The sequence below is a fragment of the Anarhichas minor genome, unplaced genomic scaffold (assembly GCF_050575085.1).
Source record: "Anarhichas minor isolate MPS153535 unplaced genomic scaffold, ASM5057508v1 ptg000051l, whole genome shotgun sequence".
In the NCBI taxonomy this organism is placed as follows: Eukaryota; Metazoa; Chordata; class Actinopteri; order Perciformes; family Anarhichadidae; genus Anarhichas; species Anarhichas minor.
The window spans coordinates 4,765,965-4,780,302 of record NW_027466497.1 but is presented as its reverse complement, the minus strand read 5'-3'; the positions used below and the strand labels follow the sequence as shown (position 1 = coordinate 4,780,302).

At 42.2% G+C, this 14,338-nt stretch overlaps 1 protein-coding gene across 1 annotated transcript in view; it reads right to left on the bottom strand.

Annotated features, from left to right (window-relative positions):
• Positions 1 to 1,208: 1,208 nt before the first annotated feature.
• The window catches only part of khdrbs3 (KH domain containing, RNA binding, signal transduction associated 3), an 82,277-nt gene continuing 69,147 nt past the window's right edge, over positions 1,209 to 14,338 (bottom strand). Inside the window, exons 8-9 of the mRNA XM_076075312.1 lie at positions 4,358 to 4,410; positions 1,209 to 1,300 (exon numbers count right to left, since the gene is read on the bottom strand). Coding sequence (XP_075931427.1) covers positions 1,209 to 1,300; positions 4,358 to 4,410 — 145 coding nt within the window. The remainder of the gene's footprint in view (positions 1,301 to 4,357; positions 4,411 to 14,338) is intronic.

Here is a 14,338-nt window from a genome sequence, read left to right as displayed (position 1 = left end):
CTCTACCTATCGGGTAGAAATTCCCAACGTGTCCAGCTTTTTGTCATTTGGGTTAGTTTAAATTATGAGTCGTATTTATGAGTCCATAATTATTCTCTCGAACACAAGTGGTTTCTTTCAAAATGTTTATTGAGCATCAACAAAGAAGAAAATATTAAAGGGCTTACATAAGCTGAAAATCATTATCGTTGAACAGATCTCTAGATGGACATGATTACAAATTCACCAGCATGTGATTTAGCATCTTAAAATTGATTATTATGCCTACAAAGTCATCTTGTATCAAATCAAAAAATTACATCAAAATTACTTATGTAGAGCATCTTAAAAAAATCACAAAAATGAAAAAGCCTGTGGATTGTTTTGCTGCTCTGGTTGTTTCGGTGTACAGGAAGTATGAGTGGCTATTTATACATGTTGGTGTGCATAAGGTATGAGCGACTATTTATATATGTATTTAATTGGATGTTTTGGGGGGCATAATCATGAACAACTACATGGGCTTTTCAGAATAAAACAGCCGACATATCCACAGATGCACACAATGCTTTTATAAGCCCTTTAACACTAATTTAACTATTCATTTACAAAAAGGAGGAAACAGCAAAGCATTGTGTATACAGTATAACTTTTTCTCTCTTTCAGTTTGTAAATGTTTCATTTACAAGGGACACAATTTCACCCGTTACCCCTCAGAAAAAAAATATCTACAGTACTGCACTTCCCTAGAACTAAGCTACGACATTTTAAAGTGACCAACCACGCAGATCAATGTTTGAAGAATAGAGGGTAATACATTAAATTGCACTGGCAGCTGTGTAGAATTGTTGTATTGACAGCCTATAGTGAATCATCACCAATCATTACCAAGTGAAGTAGCTTGGTGCAATGTCATTCTCCACAATCACATAGCTGAGAGAGAAACTTAATGTACTATGGAGTCTTTCTTAATCTCAACGTCCAGTCAATTTCTCCTGGAGGAGAGGGTAGATTACCGAAATTGCTTTACACATTTTACCCAGTGGGAGCCTGTTTTTATAATCAGGGGGATGCCATTTTTGGAAACTCATTCAGTGTCTCACGATCACCATTTTTTGTATTATTTAGCTGTTTAGTTTTCAATTCTAAAAAGGGGGGAGCGTCCATAAAAAATCCATTACTTGGGTTGAAACAGCCATGAGGACTCAGGTGCAGGTTGTATAAACAGTTCAATATCTGGTGTACGGCTGATCTCTGTACACTCCCTTGGTTGTTCGTGCTGGCGGTGCCTTGGCACGATTGTTTGTCCACTCTTCCAGTCCTGGTTAAGAAGAAAAGAGCAGAAACAGATGGGGGGGGGGGGGGGGGGGGGTGTGACAGAGGTGTTATTTTTAAATCATTCATTCGTAACAACCCCCATGCAAGTCTTTCAAGCTGTACACAAACATTGTAAAAATGCACCCTCCGATGAAGATACAGCTGGAAGTTGCAAGCACTTTGACTGTCTGGTATCGATGGTGCTCATCTCAGAACAAAAGCACCGCTTCAAGCCGGGAACACAAACGGTGACTCACGCCAAGAAGCTTGACTTTCATCTGGAAGGATGCATCTCAGATAATTGAATGTGAGAATCAAATAGCTACTTGAAAAGGACCCGTTTAGTGGCTCCCAGCAAAAAAGGTCACAATTACCATTAGCCCAAATCAGCCTCGTGTTCACCCCCCTGGTACTGTCAATGTGAAAGTGCCACTATCGATGGCACCCTTTGTCTGATCTTCAGCCAGCGCTGAGACTTCCCCAGAGCTGAGGCTCACAAAGGGATTTTTTCCCCCGCGTACAGGCTCTCTGTTGGTAGCACATAGCCAATACCCCTTAATTAAACCTGTCACCCTTTCACTGACAGTCACTTTGAAGAAATAGACCAAGGTAACCTTGTGTTTCGATAACAAGGGTGCACTTCAACGCTGTTTATCTGTTTCCTTTGAACCGTCGCCCTCTTTCTGTGTGACCCAAGACGCAGCACTTTTCATTTCATGTGGAAACACGCAGCGCTCTAATGAGTTGAAGGTGCTCAGTTCTTCTACTTGTGTGGTCGGAAAAGTTGGGAAAAGTTTTGGTTAGCTTTCGAAAACACATTAAAATCTCTAAAAGCACGAGATGAACAATACAAAAATAATATATAATACAAAATAATATTAATCTGTTTTTAAATAATTTATATTACATTTAAAAAATCTTGGATTTTATTTAAAGCTTGTAGCTCAGCAGACATAAATATACAAACTAATCCAACACAATCCAAATCAACACTGTAATCCTACATCTGCATTTACAACATCATTTACATCGTGAAAATATATTTTATTTTAAATAATTAAATAGGTCACCTGAACCTGAATCTAGATAAATGTTTTATATAGTACATCTTGTATTTTCTGGTTCACACAAAGACTACAAATACACTATTCGAGATAGATCAACCTTCAGCTGTACAGCAGCTCGGCCTGCTGCACCTAACTCTACGTTAGCTCTGTTATCATTCAGGTGCACTCTGCAGCAAATATGTCCTTGGCCCACTTTTTACTGTACCTTGTCGAAGGTTGACACTATTGTGGAAAATTAGAGGTGTGAACTGTGTCTGACTTCTGTGGGAACTGGAGTCATTCGCAGCTCGTTCCAGACACGATAATCAGCCTCTAAAGCAGAGACCAGTCATTGGGAGTGGCCTTAAACAGAGTTAGTCTGTTTAGCTGACATTAAACAGGCACACAGCATCCCTTTGGTTTTGAAAACAGGGACTGAACTTGTGAAACTATACACACATACACACACACACACACACACACACAGACACGCAAATACAAGAGTGGAGAAGAGCAGTGAAGGCGCAGTGAAATTGAGGGCTGACCGCTCGTACCATGGAGTCATATGGAGCTAGCGCGGAAGTCTAGACCGCCGCTTTGAGTTGTTGTTTTTTTTGAAAGTCTAATTGCCAACAAATATTCATTAAAACAGAATATTGGTTGGTTAAAAACATGTGAAATTTGGAAATTATTTCATCGATATTTTTTCAACAAATTTTGACTTTTGGACTGAGACAACTACAGAGCGCTGCGTCGCTCGCCTTGTGTGTGAGGGAGCGAGAACTGGGAATGCAAGCCTGCACGCAATGTTTCTGTATGTTATTAATAATAATTTGAATGTCCATGTTCCGAACTAGTTGGTACAGCCACAAATGTAACCGTCACTTGCAATTTCATTCAGAACTGGGAGTTGAAGACAGTCGACCTACAGACATGCAGTCCTGATGAGCGGTCCACTGCAGCTTTAGTACTCGAGCACTCTATGATAATAAATGCGATGACTTGAATTTGGAAATGACTTACTGGTGTACATGCCTGTTGTAATGTTTGTAGGCTTTGCCTCACGTGTCAAAATAACAAGTTTGTCTTGTTGTTGTGTAATTATTTAATTCATTCTAATTCAACTGATCAGGTTTTATTGAGTGATTTATAAAAAAAAAAGATTATTCTTGCAGCTGAGAAAGCCTAACTTTTTTTGCGAGCTCAAGACATCCCAATAAGCTGAAAGAGGCCTGCAATCGATCTTGGAAAAACGTCTGAAGAAACCTCTTCCACATGGGTTCTAATAGGCTACTACAAAGACTGACTAACTTTGAATCCTACACGCCAGATCTCTCTCTCTCAGAGCTCTGCCATGTCTGCCTCTGCCCGCCTCGTGCTGAAGGTACTGCTCAAGTAGCCTGACTATAAAGGAAAAGAGACTTTTACAGAGAAAATGCTTTAAATGAAAGACGGTTTGAGACTGGCAAAAGAAGCCATTATGACCCACTGCAGCCAAAGGGGGGTTGAGATGATCCAGTGTCACGCAGAGAGAGAGAGAGAGAGAGAGAGAGAGAGAGAGAGAGAGAGAGAGAGAGAGAGAGAGAGAGAGAGAGAGAGAGAGAGAGAGAGAAAAACGACTTAAGCCGAGTTCACCCCAAGGGAGCCGACAATGTCAGAAGTTACCGGAAAGAGCTAAAAGAAGCTTTTAACAGAACGAGTGACTTAATGATCACGTGTCATCCGACAATGCTCACAAACGTCAGCGAGAGCTCAAAGAGAGACTCTCTGTCCCGCTTAACTTCTCTCCTTCCCGTCAGAACCCTCAGGTGGAAGTGCATTAATGTTTGGTTAATAAGTTGATGTTAGATGACATACTAATTAAAAGGTAGGGTTTGTAATTTTCTTCAAAAATGATATGGATATTAATTATTATTTTTTTTAAATGAGGCCAGCACTGCCGAGTGAGGAACTATAAATTGATGTTGTGACAATTGACACAAGGTATATTGGAGAAAGAAAGGTCTGCAACTCACCATACGAATCATACGACTCCTCACTTTGTCCGTATTCGTAGTAGTCATCTGAGCTGTAAACAGACAAAGCAGAAAGGTGAATATCAGAATATGAAACAAGAAAACAACGCGTTCTGTGTCGATGTAACTTATGGTAGAACATCAAAGTAACATTTATCATAACATATACCATAATTTCTGCAGTGGCAATAAAGAGAAACACACGGAAAAACATTTCTATATACTAAAGGCAGCTTTCAATCACTCAGAAGTTCTGCCACATTTGTGGCGTTACAAGGCAATTTCCTCCAACGTACTTCTGCACAAACTTCCAGTTCCATATCACTGCATATGGAGATCTATGAGAGGTGGCAACTTTAATGAAAAATAAAAAGATGGGGAGGCGAGTTGCAGAGCGGGTTCATTCCTCGCTTATTTATTTATTTTTATTTGCGGTCGCCGTCGAGATGCTGACAGAACAATCCTGCGTCAGTATCATTCAGTAACCGCGCTATCATTCAAGAGAGGTAATTCATCATAAGGCTGCCACTGAGCCGACACCAGCCATCACAGCTGGGTCCTCTCCGCCCTGCCTGTCAGTCAGTCTGTCAGCGACAGCAGCACCTCTCTGCTCGCCGGATTAGGGAGCTGAAGGCACCATCGAAAAACCCCGACACACCACATCAACACCGCCCGACTGCTGAGGGCAAAGAGGTGACAGTAATGACACACCGCGGTGGAAGTAACGGAGTACATTTTACTCCAGTTACCGCGATAGAGTAGCTTTTTTTTTTGCGGTGTGATCTTAAAAAGCCCAACTGAGGTCTGAGAGGTTGAGACACTCCACTCCTCGATCAAATTACACCACAGTTTGCAGCACTCCAGGAAATCAATCTCTACTAATTCTGTTTGCTATTAAGTCTGCTCTGACTGAGCAGTATCTGCTTCATAAAGAGAAGCTGCGCAGCGATTACACCTTTTAGTAATTATTATCGTCATTTTCATTTTTATTTATAATTCGCTGTCAAACTGAACTTCTCAGTGTCACCTCTAATTCTGAGAGGTACTACTATTAGTGTGACTGTGTGGTGCCGTTAAACCGTTATTAAAGGTGTTTTGAGGATAACCAGAGTAATGGGGACATTTGAGAACTTTGTTTTTGGTTTGTTGAAAATTGTAAATAATCTATGGTGTGATCCCCACATACACAACTGTATTCACCTGCATTGTGTTGGCATTGAGAAAGAAACAAAAACACATTTATGTTACATTTTCTGCATTACTAAATACCAGAGAAAGAAAGTGAGGAAATATGTCTTCTTGTATTGTATTCTGATAACGCTCCTCTGATAATGTTTGATTGTTTTCTGCAGTCATTTCTTGGTAAGCATGGACAGGACAACAGTCTAAATTGAGGACAGTGAGAGGAATCGTTTGAAGAGTACTGCGGCGGCTCAATGAGACATGAAAAAAGCTCCCAACAGAGGCTTGAGCCTTAAGTCAGGCTGAGCATGAATTTTACACAGTTCATAATTCAACTACAAACAATGCTAAGCCAGCAGCAGCAAACAAGGCTTCCCGCCCGTGCTAACGTAGTCTCCGTCCAAGAAGCGAGGCCAGCTGCTCTGGGCGAGAGGCTTCCAGTCAGCTCTTGCGGGAGAGGAGCCACCATGCGCTCTGCCACGGGTGTCATGTCGCTGCAATATCCTCGACACCATTCACCGGCCGACAGAGACGTATAGAGGGAGAGGACGGGGAGACGGAGAGAGGACCGTGGCAGCTGAGTGCATGTTTCGGCTTGTCATGTTGTGTACCCCGAGACAAGACCTGACAAGATGCTAAATAATTCGATTTCCCACAATGCCAAAATGCAGGGGTGTATTCCAGAGAGGTCTCCTTCAAAATAAACATCAATTTTTATGAATGTCAGAAAATTAATTTGCCACAATTCACAGGTGCTTACAGACATATTAGGAAGCGTGTGAAATATCGGGTAATCTTGAGCTTTCCTGTCCGACTCTGGGTCATATTCAACAATAAAAAATAAAAAAACATCCAAATAAAACAAACAAAGGTTGCTGCACAGCAATGCTCGCACTATTTCAGAGGCTTGCTTACATGCTGTAGGCGGTCAGCATTTTTCACTGCATTCATTTTCACTGTTTACCTCACAAACAAACCTGTTTAAAAAACAACTCTTTTTACTGTTGAGGTTTCTCTGTTGCTGAAGGCAGAGAGGACCAAAAATAGTACTTTGCTGTGCTGAGAGCTGCCACTGCAGACCTTCTCTCTTCACAAAGGAGGCGAGTGCAGCAAAAGCTGTTAGGCGCCTCTAATTTCTGAGGTGACATTTTATCAATAATGCTACACAACTTCTCTCTGTAGTTACTTTCTCTTCTCAATTACAGAGAGTGTTGAGAGACACATCCTGAAGGTCAAAGATTCCGGTAAAATTGTGCTTTGTGTGGCCAAAAGTTGGACAGCCCCTATTGTCCTTCAGCACATTTATCATCAACCAGCAGTGTGCAGTGCATACATCAAGAATTTGAGCATTCCTACTGAAAAAGAGCTTTATTTTTGAATGCCAGAACACAGATAACATATTCAGTGTAAAGTACAGTACTATCACAGAAAGGGACTCTAGGGGAGAACATCTATATTTGTTATTTGGCAATTTAAGTAGAGGAGCAGTTGCTTTGTAGATCATTATTATCCCCGCCAGGAGAATCGTGCTCAACGCTTGTGCGTGAGTGAATGTGCACCTCTGTGTCTGTCCACGGCTAATCTTGCAATTTGCTGCAGTGATAACACCGTGCTAACAGCTAACTGCTACACAGGCAGACAGCTTGGTTAGTTTAATTGTTTTTTTTGGAAAGATTGTATGACTTGTCTTATACGGCAACTTCAAGCCGATTGCCTGCATACACGCTGCTTGTTTTGTTCAAATATGAAGTTAACGCACAGCTTGGTGTAGGCATACTCCATACAAAGCTGTATCATCATGTACATGAAACATTGAAGGCACATCCTCCAGTCACTGGCTTTATTTGAAGTTTTCAGGTTCCTTTAATTAAGCAAAGAAAAAAAGAAGATATGTTGCCAAGTTTAAAGCAGTATGAGATAAAAGTAAACTTTAACCTCAAAAACCCTCTCCACTGCCTCGTACATTCTACATTTATCATCATTGACTCCGAATCACAGCGTCGCCTTGTCAGAAGTGCACAGCTGGTTGCATGAACACAAACATCTCACTCCAGGCGTAGCCCTGTCATAGGTGTGAAAATGCTCTGACTTTCTAAATAGGTCAGCCGCTGATTTGACATTCATTAGCAGAAGGCGTCCGCTGGTTTGCGTTTCTACAAACTTCACTGGCCAAGAAAAAACAAACGCATCCGTCTAAAGCGCAGGCGTGGACCACGAGAGGCAAACACAACAGAGGAGGGCGTCTCTTTCATCAGGCGCCTGATTCCAGATCTACTTTTCCACAGGTAAAGACCCTGCCTCTCCAGAGTATCTGTCATCTCTGTAAATGCTGCGTCTTAAGCACTGATGTTGCCCTTCCTGGGCAACGCGAAACAGATGGCGGTGTTAAATCTGAATGATGTAGTACACGTCCCTAGTGGACTTTGTTTTCTTACATCGCCATTACTCTTCCCGTCCTCTGTGATAAATTTGATGAAATCTAGAAGTGCATTACGAGGGGCTGCAGAGGTATTAGGCTACAGCGTCGGTGTGATGTGGAAGGAAGCGGCTGTTCTTCTATTAGCCTATTTAATGCATATTCTACACTTCAACTTAACTTGTTGAGAGTGCAGTTTAGTTGAATGGGAGACGGGGTTGTACTGTGAATCCTTCAGCAAAAATACTTCCTTGTGTAACAGTGCTTTTCATATATTCTTAGCACAAGATTGAAAAAAGTAAAATGTGGATGAAATTGTCCCAGTGAATGCTCGGATTACGCCGACTCAGCGGCGATTTCTACAGACAACAATACAATATAAAAATGGCTGAAAAAAAAAAAAGTAGCACTTCCCTTTTTTTTCAAACATTTAGTAAGAAATGAAGCTCACATCATTTCAAATGGAAAGCCTCTTTATGGATGCACTGGTGATTGCTCAATGTGGTGGCTGATTGCAGAGGTATCTCCAATGCTGACCCCCTGCTGTAGAGTCACAAAGAGTGAAAGATTGGCCTACAGCAAAGATCTGCCTCTACAAATGAGTCTTATCTCTGGTTTTAACAGACCATACGTTACTTTCCTCTTCCTTTTTTTGGGGGGGGGGGGGGGGGGGGGTACATCAAATCCTTCAGGGAAAATACTGCCTCTTGGAAACATGTTTGGGCTGTTACACTGTGACTATCTGGCATCTGTGAAAGACATTATGTCTTGTTGAAGGAACATTACATTTACAATTTATAATACGCCACCTTTTGTCTCCAGACAGAGTGAGAGGTGTAAATCCCGCCCTCCCTTCCCTCAGATGGTCTAATTCCCGCCACAGCACCTGTCACTCATCCAGACAAGCTGTCTACCTTGAAAACAGCACCCAGGTACCCAGCAACTGTGAAGCACCGTAGGCATTTCAGAGGCAGACAGCTAACACAACCAATCTGTTCTAAGATAAAAACACAATCCGGATATTCCCATTGTACTAAATGGGTGTTGTCTGCCTCAGGGCCCCGACACAACAAGCACACCTCAAAGAAGTAGCATTGACTACGGCAGGCTGATCATCCGCTGCAGGTGAACACAACACAAAGACTGTAGGGGATGCATGTCCTGCGCCGGCATGGGAGCACACAACAAGTCGCTGCTATGCATCTGCAATCAGATACCCAGCATTTACTGACGTTAGCATTTAGCTCACTACTGTGCCTAAATACAACTGGAGGTTTGTGTGCGTATGTGTTGCTGATGAGACTTCAGTAGTTTTGGGGCTCTTTCAAGGAATTTGATTCTAAAATGCTACATGATGGAACTTAGAAAGCCCGCCACTCTTCTCCTCTGTTCTCCTCCGTGGCCGTCTCTTGTACTAAGATTTACAGCCATTCCTCAAGGGGGTGTGACTGCCCTTTAAAACACTGTCACACAGCTTTCCTCGTGCCCTCGGGCCTCCGGGATCCAGCCTACAATGTAACGTACCAAAGCGAGACGCGAGGGAAGGTGCGAGGTGTCAGCAGCCGGCTGTCTCTGAGGTGTCAGGTATGAAACAACGCTTTGATCGCGCCCGAGCTGCGAGAGACGACCACGCCGTGACCTCTCCAAAGCGTCCAGCCAGGGCCGTGCCACAGCTGCCGTCCCTCTCATTTCCCTGCAGAGACGTCACCTTCTCTCTGCTGATGAAATTAAAGACGCTCTCCACACAAGCAGCCTCTTTGACCTTAGCACTCGATTGGTACAGGAGTGCTGCAAGCTTCCGATAACTCTCCTGAGATGAAACTCTCTGCTGCTTCTCCGAAAAAAAAAGATGATGGCTCGGTGCTCTGTGTTGTATAAACACGGTAACGGGACGCTGTGATCTAGGAGCTGGCGGACCCGACTGCCACGGCTGTCACGCTGAGGTAACGTTCCACAAGGTTCCCCCAGGCATCAGCTCTCTTCTGAAAGATGTAAATGTCGCAGAATGTCTTCAAGGCGTCTGAAAACAGCTTTTTAGCTTAAGTCGCATGTCTTTTGGTTGTGAGCAACAAATTCTCCCTTCAAATTTAATTATGTATAAACTACTCAATTCTGGCTGTCCTGTGTGACAGAATGCGTACAGTGTAGGGACACAGGTTGTCTTGTCTCATTTGTCAGTGGTTACTGTTTGACGGTGATGTGCAGTATTACAATTTGTAGCAGTTAAATCCAGTATCATTCAGTATCACTGCCCAACAGTGACAGTAGTATACAATAGATGTATATGTAATAAAGTAAAACATTACAGCCAGTATGTGTGTTTGCCTTATGCAACTATATCATTTAAAAAATTATGCGATCCACAGATTTCTTGGCTGTAATTCAGAAAAAATATATCTAATTGTTTACTTTAAAAATATCTGTCTGACAGCTTTACTACGACTTACAGAATGGGATATACAATCAAATTGTGATGCACTGATACATATTCATTAGCCAGCTGTAAACTGTGTGACAGTTTACAATATCAAAATATGTCTTACAGGTAAAGGATGTTATCACAACAGACGTGTCTCTGCTGAAACTCTAATCTCACTCTCGGGGCGTCAAATACCAATGCTTTGTAGCGCCTCTCTGAGTCTGATACCAACGCATAAGGCACCGTTTATCGTCTGTATGAGATGCACTGGACATTAAACGAACTCCAAAGTAAACCCATCTGTGTCATTATTTAACACAGAGAAACAGACGTAGCATTTAAGAGTGAGAATTGCGCTCAAGATGAGTTGGAGGGGTTCTGGATAGGACAAACTGTAGAAGCCTGTACAAGCTTTTGATTAAAACTGTTGTTCTGATCAAATTTTTAAATGCCTAATGAATCAGGAAGCTATGTGCTCCTCCCACTACATGTATTGTGATTCGAGGACTCTCCTCCCCATGATTGACACCTGAAGAAGACAAGGCAAAACGTTGCGAAATCATTGAATTAGTTTTTGCATCATGTGTGCGACTGTATTCTTTTACACATCAATGAGTCAAACCGACACAGGACTTTTAAGGACCGGCGTTCGTGTCCCGTGTTTAATCAAAAGTTGAGTGATCATCACTGACAAAGTTATGTCACAGGACGTGACTCTATGCCACTGAGTCACATTACGTAACATCCGTAGCTTGTATTACATTGCAAGCGAACTTAATTTAAGCCAAACCATGTTTTTACTAACTAACGCGACCGCTTCAGGGTCAAGATGATCTGCAAAAGGCTGCCACCGGTGGCAAAATATGACGAGTAGGGATGTGATCTTGTTGTGAAACGAAGGATCTGCCTTAATATTTGCTTTGATAGTTACATTTTGCTGAGAAGAATACTTTGGACCATTTTACTTAGTCAACTGTCCCGTACTTCTTTCATCCAAGGCACTATGTGGGCTTTCTGACTACTGGTAGTGCTATGGTGGGTGTCTGTTTCTATCTAGTTCATGTTTTTAAGTCCCGCAAATCCCGTTGCCAAGGGTCTCAAAAATATTTGTTTGTCAATTATGCTAATCAATTATCACAATCTTCTGATGGCGGACCAACTAATTCATAGAGTCCTCTCTATGGTGATGCTGTGTCCGATGAGGAACGTGAGGACAAACCCGTATTACCTAGGATAGTAAGATAGCTGTGTGTAACCACGTGTAGCTAAATGTATTTCATGTTTTATGGACACATATTTCAAGATAATTAAGGCATCAGTGAATCCACTGATGCAGCATAACAATCTTTTTATGAGCAAAATCCTTTTTTAAACCATCCTCTTCCTTTCCCTTCCTGTTCACAAATGGCAGGCCTGTTTCTAACACAAGCCGCTGGGGTAATACCATGACAGAGAGACTGTAAATTGTTCTGCTTGTTATCCTCCGGCAGCTGAAATCCTGCCACGCAGTCAGAGCTCAGATTGGTGACTGGGAGCTCCTTAGGCTCTTGAAACATTGTTAGGAGACTTCTAGTCCACATACATGCACAAACACACTCACCGGCACACGCGCAGACACACTCTCCTCAAGGCCCTGCTGCAGCTGGGACCTGCTATGGCTTTCCTCAGGCTCGGGGTGAAAATAATGCACCGTTGTCCATCAAAAAGCTAAGTAGGCTTGTGACTGTGAAGAGGAAACTACGGCGGGACGGGATTATGTTGCAGTATTGATGGCAGTAGCTAAAGTGCAATAATTAAAAGGTATTGAATGGATAACCCGTCTATTATGTACATCATTTCTTATGTTCTGACTGTAGGAGCAAACAAAGGGCAAACAAAGAGAACATGCCAAACAATACATCTTGTATTGTCAGACAAATTGTCAAAATTGAATCAATTCAAGGTTGGTCAAATGACATAAATATTGCATAAAGCTTATGTTGTACAGATGCACAATGTCAGCCCGCAGTATCACTAACTTTTAAACTAAATCCAGGACACAGAAATAAGAGAAGAAGTAAGTGAATCAGCTGTCTCTGGAGGCAAAGGCTTCCATGTCTGGGCCCTATTAGCTGCTTTGTTTCCCACCAGATAACAGACATGAAAATCTCTCGGAGTCGACCCAGCCTCCAGCCTTCATATGATGGACTTCATTTTTTTTCTGTGCTGCCATCCCCGGTGCGCCCCGCCACCTTTACCAAAACACCCCCACCATTATTCACGAGGATGCTTATAAAACAAATAGCTGCAGATTCCTGAGGCGGACCTGCGTTCTCCCCAGCGAGCACAGCCACCGACACTTCCAGATACAACCCTCGTTGTGTTAGAGAGGAAGAGGAGTGTGTGTGTGTGTGTGTGTGTGTGTGTGTGTGTGTGTGTGTGTGTGTGTGTGTGTGTGTGTGTGTGTGTGTGTGTGTGATCTGGCCCCAGAAAAAGAGATAGCACAAAAGATGGATGAAGCCTGGATGACATACATCCTGACACCTCGACAAAAGACAACATCGACCACCGTGCTCCACAAAAGCCAAAGGACAGAATAATGTTCTTTTTTTTTCTCTGTCTGTTTTCATCTTTTCCAGCTGCTGCCAATACAATCCAATTTTTTTTGAAAGACTAAATGTTGCAACTTCACATTTTCTTTGAAGTGGCACAGACAGGCGTACATAAATGTCGCACATTGTGTGCTGATGAAACAGAGTTGGGCACCAACACACCGAAGAGAAAGCCTTTGACCTTGTGCGGCTTGTAGAGTGTTATAGCTCCCTGGATATAAGAAAATCAATATTTTGCATTTAGCTGTGTAAGACTCTTTGTTAAATGGAGCAACGTATCACTAAGGCTGTTTATTTTGCGTCGACATAAAAATACATTGAGCAAAATGCACCTTTAGCTATATATTTAAAGGGTGATAAAAACAAAGGATATTATGTTTAACGTAATGAGCTGGCACGTCACTGAGTCTGGTGCGATTGGTTTATTTCCAAAACAAAGTTAGAGATTTTGCCGTGCACGCATCGTACCGCATCGTTTTGTAAGTGGAATTCAAGGTGAAAGTTATCATTTTATGAGTTAATCTTAAAAGACAACTTAAAGGTCAGTTAAAACATTTCACACTTCGCAAAATACTTCATTAACGCAGACTGTTCTTTCCAGTTTCAAGCAGGGCAGAACATGAGCATAAATGACTCTTAACAGCTCAAGCACCATCATCCAGCTGTTCGCAAATCTCAAGTTTATCGCATGTTCTCTCACATTTACTCCAGCCCAAATGGCCAGACTGCAGCGGATTTTCTTCCCTCAGATGCTGCTCATCAATTTGTATAAATATAACTCGTCTTTTTTTTATTCAGTGCTCTCACTCAAGCTGTTAGGAGTCCTGCCATTGTCATGTTTTTGCCCTGGTATGGACTCTAAAGGGTACTATGATGATAACCCAGTTCAATTGGAGTCATTTATTCTTCATTAGTGCACTCAGTTTACGAGGTACACCTATCTAAAGATAATGCATTCTAATACAACGGACCTGCAATAACTTCCCCTTCCAGAAGCTTATAGTGTTCAGTTGTTGTTGAAACTGTTCCTGAGAGGTGTTGATTCAGCTTCATGTTCATTTGGGAGGATTTATCTTGTGGTGCTGTTGAGTTGAGTTGAATTGCGTGATACAGAGTGGTTGTTAATCAGCCTACCCTCATTGATGGAAACAGGGTGTTGTTACAATCATTAAAAAGCAGTATGTGCTTACGTGCAGTAGCTAGAGCAGCATTGAAGTGCTAATGCTAGTTAATAATGTGCTGATCTACTCTACTTATGTTAGCTCCACAGGTTTGTACGTATAAATGTAACGTTTTAGAAACGCATATCTCCTTCCAACCTCTCCCGGTAACGAGTATCACTATGACGAGCTCCAAATCCACAAAACAAGCTT